General features: G+C 46.0%; 1 protein-coding gene across 2 annotated transcripts in view; it reads left to right on the top strand.

The window, feature by feature from the left end:
• Nucleotides 1–12,151, top strand: part of Brf1 (BRF1 RNA polymerase III transcription initiation factor subunit) — a 54,521-nt gene that overhangs the window by 4,059 nt on the left and 38,311 nt on the right. For both annotated transcript variants that reach the window (XM_021655251.2, XM_021655250.2), the window contains exons 2-3: nt 2,153–2,233; nt 6,870–7,043. In XM_021655251.2, the coding sequence (XP_021510926.1) occupies nt 2,153–2,233; nt 6,870–7,043 (255 nt within the window). The remainder of the gene's footprint in view (nt 1–2,152; nt 2,234–6,869; nt 7,044–12,151) is intronic.

Below are 12,151 nucleotides of genomic sequence, written 5' to 3'. Positions count from 1 at the left end.
GTGGAACTCAGGGCCTCCCCAGCCCACTAATCAGAACTTAAAATGTTTATTACATTTATTTATATGTGTACATACATGCCACTCAGTGTACGTACAGAATTCAGTGGAGAATAGAAGTTGGTTCTCTCATTCTCTCTTTCCACCATGTTAGGTTCTTGGGGATCAAACTCAGGTGGTCAGGCTTGATAGGATGCTCCTTTACTACTGAGCCATCTCACCTACCATAGAACGTTTTCTTTCTTTCTTTCTTTTTTCTTTCTTTCTTTCTTTCTTTCTTTCTTTTCTTTTCTTTTCTTTTTTCCTTTCTTTTCTTTCTTTTTTTTTTTTTGAGGCGGGGTCTTGCTTTGTATCCCAGGCTGGTCTCAGAGTCACTAGCCTTCAATGCCAAACCAATAGAGTTGTAAAAACTTTGTATTCTGAGACTGTGAGAAAAATGAAGGACGGTGCTATGGGGCGTCCCTCCTGGGCACTGAAGTCTCTTGGCCCTCCTTCTAGGTCTGGCCCAGCTGTGAGGGTGGCATTGTCTGTTCTGAAGCTTGTCCAGTCTGTTTATACCCACGATGTCTTGGGCTCACCCCTCTGTGCCCTTTGCTAAATCAGAGGCTCTTCCCCAAGTGGCCTGTGATTGTGTGTCCCTTCCCCCTTGTCCATTGGAGGCCAGAGTCTTCCAAGTCCATCTGTGCTCTACTTCCAGCCTATATATTTTGTTACAGAAACTTGTAGAAAATAGCAAATGTCTGCTGGGTGAAGTGGTGCTTGTCTGTAATCCTAGCGTTGGGAGGCAGAGTTCTAGGTCAGCCTGTGCTGTGTAGTGTGATCTTGTCTGGAAGGACAGAAAGAGAGGCAAAATGCTCGGTGTTTGTAGAGTGCAGTGCATCTGAAGTTTGAAGGTCTAAGGTGAATGTATGGGTTGTGGTTTCTAGAGGTCATATTTGGCCTTTCTTCTTTCACACTTGAGGGGAGCCTGAGTCAGCTAGCACCCGGTGTGACATTTACTGAGTAAGCACTTTTCATACCGTGTTTCCTCTTGCTGCACACACATGGAGGGGTAGCAGGAGCAAGAGTCAGAAGGCAGATCCTAGGGCCGGTGCAGGTAGAACTGCCCAAGCCAGAGTGTGGGGGTCCCAACATGGAGGTGGGGTGTGCCTGTGGAGGTGGCAGTGATTGGTGTCTGCGTGTGCTCTGTGCATCTGGAGTGGAGGAATGCAAAGACTGCAGTAAGCATTCAATTCAAATGGAATGCTTTGGGGGGGGTTGGAGACAACAGGGGGGGGTGAGGCAAGGTCTTGCTGTGTGTCTCACGTTGGCCTGCAGCTCTTGATCCATGTGCCTTAGCCTCCTGATAACAGACCTGTGCCACCATGCCCAGTCTGGCTAATGCCACCATTCTTTTTAAGTGTAATGTAAATTTTTTTTAAGATCTTATTTTTGTTATTCTAAACTGTGCGCGCACATTAGTGCAGGTACCCACATTGGCCACGGGTCAGTTCCCTGGAACTGGAGCCACAGGCAGTTGAGAAGCATCTGACTGCGAATGTTGGGTCCTCTTTAAGAGCAGTGCTGCTGGCCCATTGCTCTAGATCCCATGATTGACTTGTATTTAAAGCACATGTCTTGGTGCTGGTCAGCAGTGGCACGTGCCTGTAATCCCAGCACTCGGGAGGCAGAGGCAAGCAGATCCACGTGAGTGTGAAGCCAGCCTGTTCTACAAAGCGAGTCCAGGGCAGCCAGGGTTACACAGAGAAACCCTGTTTTGAGAAACAAACAAAAATGCATATCCACTTCAATTAGAGCAATAGCGTATTTTTTCTCGTTCCTTTTAAGATTACGTTTATTTGGGGAAGGTGTCAGGGTGTATGTGTGAACACAACTTGTAGAATCAGTTCTCCCCTTATGCTGCCTGGGTCCCAGTCAGCAGGCTTGGAGACAAGCGCTCTTAGCTACTTAGTCATTTCATCAGCCCTACTGTCGTCTTTTTTAAAGGTTTGGGATGCCTTTGGTCAAGGCCACATCTGATGGCTAGGCAGAGCAAAGTTACTTAGCTGCTGCTTTTCCCTGTCGGAAGCTGGGTTCTGCTTTGTTCACAGTCAGTGGAAGGGGCTGTGGGGCTTCTCTACCAGGCTCTGGCTAACTTCTCTCTTTTTATTTCCAGGTGCTGGCAAAACCCCAACCCTAGGCGGTGGCTTTCATGTGAACTTGGGAAAGGAATCAAGAGCACAGACCCTACAGAATGGTATTGCCCACTTTAATGCTGCTGGCTATGGGGTGGGACAGGAGAGGGAGATGGGGCAGGATTCTTGGGGTGAGGGTAACAGCTGACCAGTCCTCAGTGACTGCTTCTGCTCTGCAATGCGTGTGCACTCTGTCCTGCCCCATGTCTTACCCTATGGCCTGCCTCTTTTTGCCACCCTTACAGCCCAGGGCCAGTAACACCAGGGAAGAATGGTTCTTGAGTGTGTCCTCTCTTCTAGGCATTCTGCAGACCTTGTTAGGTCCCCCTCAGTGAAGGGACCTCAGATGGTATCAGCCTAAAGCTGTTTGTTCCTGGTCCTCTGGAGATAAGCATAGAACCAGCAAGTTTTTAACAGTTTGACCTGTTAGAAGTGACATTTTATTGTTGCATAAAAGTGTCAGAGTAGAAAAATATCTGTTGTGATCCTTTGCTTGTTTTTAATTAGGTTTTTGCCTTTATTGACTTGAAAAGTTTTTTATATATTTTAGCTATAAGGTTTTTTGTTTTATTTTTTATTCATTTACTTGTTTTTAATTTTTTAAGATTTATTTATTTTATGTATATGAGTGTTCTATCTGCATGTACACCTGCATTGGATCTCATTATAGATGGTTGTGAGCCACCATGTGGGTGCTGGGAATTGAACTCAGGACCCTTTGGAAGAGCAGTTGGTACTCTTAACCTCTGAGCCATCTCTCCAACTCCCATTTTATTTTATTTTATTTTTTTGAGATAGTCTCTCTATGTAGCCTTGGCTGTCCTGGAACTCTCTATGTAGATCAGGCTGGCCCAGTACTCAACAGAGATCTACCTGTCTCTGCCTCTCAAGTTCTGGGATTAAGGGTGTGCACCAACACACTTGGTTTTAGCTATAAGTCTTTAAAAGTGTGTGTGTAGGAGCTGGAGAGATGGCTCAGTGGTTAGGGGCACTGACTGTTCTTCCAGAAGACTCAGGTTCAAATCCTAGCACCCACATGGCAGTTCACAGCTGTCTGTAACTCTGAGATCTGACACCCTCACACAGACATACATGCAGGCAAAATACCAATGCACATACAATAAAAATAAATAATTTTTAAAAAGTGTGATTATGTGTATATATGTATATATTTATAAATATTTATGTGTGTGTGTGTTTACCATGGCATTTTTATGGACATCTTGTAGGAGATGGTTTTCTCCTTCTGTGTGAGTCTGGGGATAAAGTGCCTTTATCCACTGAGCCATCTTGCCATATGTTATAGAAAATTTTCTATTCCATGAGCTGTCATTTCACACCTTTATTTTTCTCATTATTTGGTGATACAAAATAGTGGCTGCTGAGTTAGGGTCCCCAGTTGAGGATGGCGATGTGAGCCTATAACCCTGGCACTGGAGAGACAGAGATGGTTAGATTCTAGGGCCTCAGTGGTCATCTACTCCAACCAAAATGGGAAGCTCCAGTTCACTGAGAGACTCTTACCTCAAAAAGATAAGGTACAGGTCAGTAGAGGGCCCTCCCAGTGCCTCCTTGGGTGTGATCATGGGTGTGCATGCACCCCTCCACACACACACACACACACACACACACACACAACTGGTGCTTCTATCATCTATTGTCTAGGGTTGACTGTCTGAGTTGCCTGTTGTATTTTGGGTTTGGTCCTTGTGGGTTGTAATGGGTGGTGAGAGACTGGGTCTGCTTCCATTTTGTGTACATACCCAGCATTTGTGTGGAAAAGATGGTATTTTCCCAGTTGACACGCTCCCTTGTTGAGAATCATTTCCAGACCCTTCGTTCTGTTGTGCTTGTCTGTATGTGTTATGCTATTTGGTTACTAGCTCTGTGGTAAGTTTGAAAATGGGAGGAGTGTATACTTAGAATGCTTTCTTAGGAGTGCTGTGTTGATTATTTTGAGTTTCTTGAATTCATCTATGTTGCTTACTTTCTTCCCCCTTTCAAAAGGGTTCCTTTTTTTAAGATGATGATGATTATTATTATTATATTATTTAAGATTATTATATTATTTTTTTTAAGATTATAGTGCTCTGCCTGCGTGTACACATGCATACCAGAAGAGGGCACCAGATCTCATGGTTGTGAGCCATGATGTGGTAGCTGGGAATTGAACTCAGAACCTTTGGAAAAACAGTCAGTGCTCTTTAACCTCTGAGCCATCTCTCCAGCCCCTTTTACCTCTGTTTTGAGACAGAGTCTTGCTCTGTAGCCTAGGCTGGCCTACAGCTCATGATGCCCTTTGCCTTACTCAGTTCTGGGTTTACAAGGCCTGTCCTACCATATCCCTTGAATTTCAGTAGAATTTTACAGTCTGTGTCCAATTTCTGTGAGGAAATAAGCTGGGGTTTGAGAGGATTATCTTAATCTGTAGAGATTGTTGTGGGGAATATGGTTACTTGAATGGCACTAAGTCTTCTGGGCTTGACTTTTCATTGATTTGAGTCCTTAGAGTTTCAATTTTGGAGTTATTTTGTTAACTTTCCAAAGGGAAACCTGCCAAGACTCTGGTTGGGGTTACATTGAATCTGTAGACCAAGTTATAGGAGCTTATTATGATGGTCTAAAACTATGAACTTGTACAGTTTCTTATTTTAGCAGTCACACAGGCTATGGCAGACATTATTAGTCCTTGCTTCCCACCTTTGTTCTCAATTATTTCCAAAGCTGTGCTGCATTTTTGTCATATGTTGCTAGGCTCCCCAGAATTGCTGAGAATGGGTAGGCTTGACTCATTGCTGACCTCAGTGTAACAGGGTCAGTGTTTTCCTCTTGGGAATGATGCCAGTAATCATGCCATTTGCTGCTTTGTATCTGCTACAGTGATCATATATGGATTCTGTTTATGGGACACTGGCAAACCCTAGCCTGGGATTGTGGGGCTTTAGAATAGGTCTAGCCATGAACAAGGGATCTTAAAGAAGAACTGTCCTACCTTCATTGTGAATTTAGATAGCTGGTGGGTTTCAGGCTCAAGCTCAGTGCAGTCTGCTGTCTGCAGGTTGTTGGTGTGGGTTTCTGGGCCCAGAGTAGCCTTTGCTGCCTCTGGTGTGTTACTACTGCGTGCTGATAAGAGGAGCCGATTTTTGTGCAGATGTTCAAGTGTTGGCCATGCCCTGGAATGGGTTATTGTTACTGTTGGCTGTGAGCAGTGTGCTAGCCCTCAGTCAACACAGAATCAGGGAAGTTGGTATTTACCATTTTGTGGATGAGCTGGAGGTTGCCTGTAGTGTCAGAGAAGGAGTGGGATTGAGGTCCTGAAGATGCTAGTGAGACTAGACGTTGCTGGTGACAGTTCCTGCCATCCACATGTCCTTTGTGTATTTTAGGGTATATCTTGGGTCTAGAGGGCTCTCTCTATCCCTGCTGCCCACCCATAGGTCTGCACTGAGAGCTTGTGTCAGCAGCTCCCACAGTTCTACACCCTGGACTTCGGGATGCATTTGCTCTGTGTTCACACATGGTGGGTGGAGACCCTGATCTCCTGTCTGCAGCACAGTGAATATGGACAGACATAGCCTCCTGGCTTCAGGTGCTTCTGCAGTCCCTAGAAGGGCCTGGTGCCCTCAAGTCCCCCGACAGTATACCTGGCCTTGCCATTGCCCTTTCTTCTGCAGGTGTGCAGGGAACAGCTCACTAGGCTATCGGTTTGTCTGGCCAAGCTGCTGGCTCTTGAGGGAAGCCTGTCCAAGGGTTATCCAGGGTTAGACTAGGTAGAGAGGTCATTCTGGGAAGATGGTCTGAGTTTCATGCTGTTAAAACAAAAGTGGTGCTTTGCACACAGCTGTGGGAAGTCCGTTCCTGCCAGACACTCCAGGCCTCAGGGAATCTCCAGAACAGGCAGAGCCACTGTTTGCTGCTCCAAGCCAAAATGCAGTGCATCAGAACAGGGCTTTATCACATGTGAAAAATCAGGAAACTAATATTTTGGTGTTCGTAATGAAAATTGATTGGAATGTACAAGTCAAGTTAATAACTTAGGACAAGGAAAAATCTATCACTATCATCTGTCGTTTGTCTTTTATTTTTTTGATTACTGAATATTAAGCCCAAGGCCTTGCGTAAGAAAGGACTAAGAAAGTCCTCTATCACTGAGCTCCATCTCCAGACCTCATTTTACTTAAATGAATTCTTATTCTGTGTTTGTGGGTATTATGCTTATATGTCTGTCTGTCTGTGTACTGTGTGGATGCTGGAAATAAAATCCAGGTTGTATGGAAAAACAGCTCATACTCCTAACCTCCGAGCCATCTCTCCAGGCCCTAGTTTGACTTGAGAGAGGGTCTCACCAAGTTTCCTAGGCTTGCTTTGAACTCATTCTGTAGTCCAGGCTGGTAGGTGTTTGTTTGAGACAGGGTCTCTAAGTAGCACTAGGTCATCCTAGAACTCACTATCCAGACCAAGCTGGCCTTGAAATCACAGAGGTCTGCCTGCCTCTGCTGGGATTAAAGGCATGTACCATTATGCCTGGCCCAGGCTGGTCTTGAAATTGTGGTCCTTCTGCCTCAGTCTTCAGAGTGGGTGAAATTATGTGCATGCACTTAACAGGCTTTGCTCAAATCTTTAATTGTAAGGTTGTCCTGTGGTACTTAATTTTAAATTGAAAGTTGTGACTGAGGGTCATTCTGCATTCTGTCCTAGGGCGGCGCCACATCCACCACCTGGGGAGCCAGCTGCAGCTGAACCAGCACTGCCTGGACACTGCCTTCAACTTCTTCAAGATGGCTGTAAGCAAGCATCTTACCCGAGGACGGAAAATGGCCCATGTGATTGCTGCCTGCCTCTACTTGGTTTGCCGAACTGAAGGCACACCTCGTATCCTTTGTTGGGGGAGCCCCATCTTGGTTCTTGGGTGATATTCAAATGTTGATTGAGCTGTTGCAGGAATTTGGTGTTAATGTTGCCAACAGTTCCCTTATTGGATGTCTTATCCCTCAAAGCTGCTGTCTTAGTTGTTTCTGTTGCTGTGAAGACACCATGACCATGACCACTCTTATAAAGGAAAACATATAATTGGAGCTCGTTTCTAGGTTCAGAGATTTGGTCCATTATCATCATGGTGGGGAGCATGGCGGCTTGCAGATAGGGTGCTGGAGAGGTATCTGAGAGTTCCTACATCTGGACCAATAGGCAGCAGGAAGAAAGAGTGACACTGGGCCTGGTTTGAGCTTCTGAAACCTCAGAGTCCACCCCCCCCCCCCCCCAGTGACACACTTCTTCCAGCAGTGCCACCTCCAGTGATGACACTCCCTGAGCCTGTGGGGCCATTTTCATTCCTGCCACCACAGCTGCCAAAATGGGTAGTCAGGCTAGACTCTTTAAGTCTAGCCCTGCCGCTTTTGAATGGCGGAGAAGGAAGAGGATGCCTGATGACTGGCTTCGCTTCATGAGGTTTCAGGTGTGGTTCTGCTGTGCAGCAATACAGGCTTGCATATCAGGGATTTCACTCTTTTTTTTTTTTTTTAATTTTTAAACTATATAGTTGATTTAACTTTATTTTATGTGCATAGGTATGAAGGTGTCAGATCACCTGGAACAGACAGTTGTGAGCTGCCATGTGGGTACTGGGAATTGAACCTGGGTCCTTTGGAAGAACCGACAGTGCTCTTAACCACTGAGCCATCTCTCCAGCCCCAGGGATTTCACTCTTTGTCCCTCAGTATCTCCCAGCTTCCTCCAGTACCGTCATATATGTACCTTACATATATGTACCTTACATATATGTACCTTACAGTTTGTTCTTCCATACTCCAGGGATCTTGGTGTGCTGCTGTCTAACAAAGCACAAGGCATTTTCTCTCTAGTAGGTCCCTCCCTCCGGCCACCTCCTACCTTAACTTGTCTTAGGTTACTTGGTTCTACCTGTTTCTATTTTGTTTGTCTCAACTGAATGTTAGGTAATCTTTGCTTCCTTTCTGTCCACCTACTCATCCTATTGGTTTGAGATAGTTCCTAGACTTTTGTCTCTCAACATAGTCCTTTTATATTTGGCGGGCGAAGTGGGAGGTACACATGTGCTACAGTATACATGTCAGGTTGAGGACCACTTGTGAGAGTCAGTTCTCTTTTTCTGCCGTGTCCGCTCCAGGGATCAAATTCAGCTTGTCTGGTTTGGTGATAGGCACCTTTACCCACTGAGTTATCTCCCTGGCCTCTGCCCACTTACTTTTTGCGACAGATTATTTCACTGAAATTTGTCACTCGTCTAGACGAGCTGTGCAGCAAGCTCTCAGGATGTACTGTCTCCCCTCACCCCCTCAGAGCTGGGGTTATAGATGCTCATGGCCACACCAGTGCTTATGTAAGTACTGGGGTTCTGAACTCAGGTCCTATGCTTGTATCCCAGTCACTTCATATATGGAGATAGCTCCCCAGTCCCAGAGTTCTTTAAACTCTGTCTCATGTTCTTAGAGAACTTTGTGTGCTTTTTTGTGTTCATTCTGTGCAGGTATGGCATCTGCTGACTTCCTAGGAAGTGGTGTTGGGGATTCTTGAGCTCTTGGGTCAGTTCCTTCAGTTGGTCTGTTGTGGTCCAGTGGTCCTGCCATCCTTTTCCTGTGTGGCAATGCAGTCATGACACACCCAGCCCTTAACCTGATTACCTTAGGTGGTACTTGGGAGAGTCCTGTGCTGGAAGGACATGTGCTAAGGCCCCTTTGGGGTTCTTTTGTCATTCTGTTAGTCTACTAGCAGAAGTGGAATCCTGGGTGTGGGGCCAATCACAGGCAGTCGTCATGCAGAAGGGACAGGGCTTATTACAAAACTCAAGCTCATTTTGGCTATCTTGCCCAACTTTGTTTCTTGTGCATCCTGACAGTTGTGTCTACAATGACCCAAAAAGCACCACCTTATGCTGGAGCCTTTCACCCGCAAACTGTGCCCACCCTTTTCAGCCTACCAGCCCACACTCTAGTCCCTGACTCCTAGAGGAACTGAGACCTGCTGAGTCTGGTTCATAGGAGCCAGGCCTTGTGGGCTCATCCTTGGTTTTAAATTCTCTTCACAGGCTAGAGGAAGGTTGTGGGGGTAGCAGGGCTAGGAAGGACCTGACCTGTTTCAGGCAGCATCTAGATCGGCAGATGTACTGTCAGGTACAAGAAGACATTGTTTTTTTCAAGAGGATAAAGTATGACCAATGTACTTCTTGAGTTATATGCCCAGGTTTGTTCCTATAGTATTTGTGTATAACACATTCATGGAAGAGGATGATTTTGCATGCAGCTGCCTTTATTCAGAACATCCAAGCTGTTATAGTAGATCTACATGTGATCAGTAGCCTCAGAGGGGTACCCTAGGCAGTGGGTCTAAGGCAGGAGCCCACACTGCAGCTGACACCCCAGGGGAGTAGGCCAGCCAGCCTATGTGGTTCTGTGTGGTAGACAGTAATGATCTGCCCAGGGTGGTGTTTTTCTGAGCTGACTGGCTTCCACATGCATCCTCACTGACTGGAGAGAGGCCTCGTAGTGTGCCCTGTGGGGTCTTGTGCGGTTAGGTCCTCAGCAAGTTCTGTAGGCCTGCAGCAGCTTTCAGGATTTTTTTTTTTTTTTTAACAAGTTTGCTGAAAATGATAGGGAAATTTCTCCTACAATCCCTGGTTCACCTCTACCCGGGCATCAGCCACCACCCATCATTCCTCAAGAACAGAGGGTTTAAACCGGAATGTTCGAGCTTACCAGAAGATACCCACTGTCATCATTTCCCTTTTTCTTTCTTTCCTGTTGTTGTTGTGTTTTTGAGACAAGGGTTTTTCTGTATAACAGTCCTGGCTGTCCTAGAACTCACTTTGTAGATCAGGCTGGCCTTGAATTCACAGAGATCTGCCTGACTCTGCCTCCTGAGTGCTGGAATTAAAGGCTTATGCCACCACATCTGGCTGTCATCTTTTTCTTTATGGTTAATTTTGTTGTTTTTGAGACAGTTTCTACCATGGCTGTCTTGGAACTTGCTGTGTAGACTAGACTGACTGTGAATCAGAAATCTACCTGCTCCTGCCTTTGGAGTGCTGAGATTAAAGGTGTGTGACCACACCAGGCTGTTTTTTCAATCCAGTTTAAGTCTTTGGCTCATCTGGACCTGGTGGTATAGGCCTCTATTGCCAGCTACTCAGGGGACTGAGGGAAGAGGTAGAAGCAGGGGTTTAGCATCTCCAGATCTGATGGGAGGAAGCTCAGTCTTTAAGGCAGAGGCTTTGAGGAGGCATGTTGTCAGACAGCACCACACAAGACAGATACTCTTTTAGGACAGTGTTGATGTATCAGTTGTCTGAGGTGTGCCACACATACAAAAAAATTCACTTGCAGGCAGAGGTGGTTGCTAGAGCAATGAGGGGCCAGTCCCGAGGAGGTGGACTAATGAAGCACATGAGCAGGGTCCCATGGGTCATTCAGAGCATCTGTTTTGTTTGCCTTTGAAGCCAATTAGTGTCTGTAGACAGAACCCAGAACTGGGTTCTCATAGAACCTGCCCTTGGTTTCTGGGCCTTCCTGAGGCCTGGGGTAACTCAAGCCATTCCAGGCCCTGTTCAACCCATAAAATTGGCCTAGGCAACTGTGAAGGATGTCCTCAGGTCCTGTAACTCCTATTTCAGGAATCCAGATATGTTTGTTCTGAGCTGTGAGTCTACTTCTCTTTGATAGTCCCAGTACAGGGGCTCAAGACAGTGTACTGGATTCTCCCTCTATCAAGTCTGTGTCACCCTCTGGTGAGGGGACTGTACTGTGCTAGGCCAAGAACTACAGGCCCGAATTATCTGGGTCTTAATTCTGCCTCTGCCCCAGAGTTTGGTAACGAGGTTCTTAGTCTGTTATCTTTTCAGGGAGAAGAGGAAGAGAAAGCCTTATGCCTCCATGTCATCATGCTACCAGAGAGCAGACCTCAGGAGTCTAGACAGCAGGTATCAATCAGTACTCTGCAAAAAGCAGGCCTCAGTTCTGTGTGCAGAAGTACCAGTGCTGTGCAGAAAGCAGGTGTCCACATGTTACGTGGACAGTATGTGCCAGTGGAATATAGGGAACAAGCTCCAGCCTTTTCTAGACAGCAGGTATTAGTGTGTAGACGTAGGTTTCAGGGTTGTGTTGAAAACAGAAAGCAAATGTCATACAGTCAGTAGCCATCAGTTTCTTGTAGACAGCAGTTGGTATTGTATAGACAGTGGGCATCAATACCATGCAGTCAGCAGACCTAAGTGTTGATGGTAGGCAGGAGGTGTTCAGAGTCCTGTGGGCATTTCAGACCATGGCTGCAGACAGAGGGAGGTGAGAGTGGTTTGCTGCATCCTCTGTGCCCTTGCCTGATGGAGCATCCTCAGAGTTCTTCCTCTAGAGGGCGCTGTGGACTGGGCTTAGAAGAACTTTCCAGGGAACAGTCAGTGAAAGCAAGGAGATGGTGAGAAGTGGACTATGGAGCGTGCTGGACTAGTTTTCTTCTTCATTTCTTGGGGTCCTATAATGGCAGTGTTAGTTGAGTGGTTCTCTACTGACCCATTCATCTGCTGACTGTTGCAGACACATCTTTTTGTCAGATTGTACATAAAAGAGCCATTTCTTTCATTTTTGTCTCTGGATATCTGTGGAAACATTTCGTATGTAAAGCTGTATAAAGAAATTACATAGCTGGGCCTGGCTTTTAATCCATGAGAGGCTGAAGCAAGAGGATCTCAAGTTCAAGGTCAACCTGAGTTCAGAGTGAGTTGAAGAATAATCTGGATAGAGAAAGATGGTAGAGCTGGAGAGATGGCTCAGCAGTTAAGTCCACTGGCTATTCTTCCAGAGGTTATGAGTTCAAGTTGCAGCAACCACACAATGGCTCACAACCATCTATAATGGGATCTGATGCCCTCTACTGGCGGGCAGGTGTACATGCACACGGAGCACGCATACTTTAAATTTTTTTTTTTTTAATAAGTCTAAAAAAAAAAAAAGAAT

The sequence above is a fragment of the Meriones unguiculatus genome, chromosome 7 (assembly GCF_030254825.1).
Source record: "Meriones unguiculatus strain TT.TT164.6M chromosome 7, Bangor_MerUng_6.1, whole genome shotgun sequence".
In the NCBI taxonomy this organism is placed as follows: domain Eukaryota; kingdom Metazoa; phylum Chordata; class Mammalia; order Rodentia; family Muridae; genus Meriones; species Meriones unguiculatus.
The sequence above is the reverse complement of the archived record's forward strand: the minus strand, read 5'-3'. Positions and strand labels throughout refer to the sequence as shown.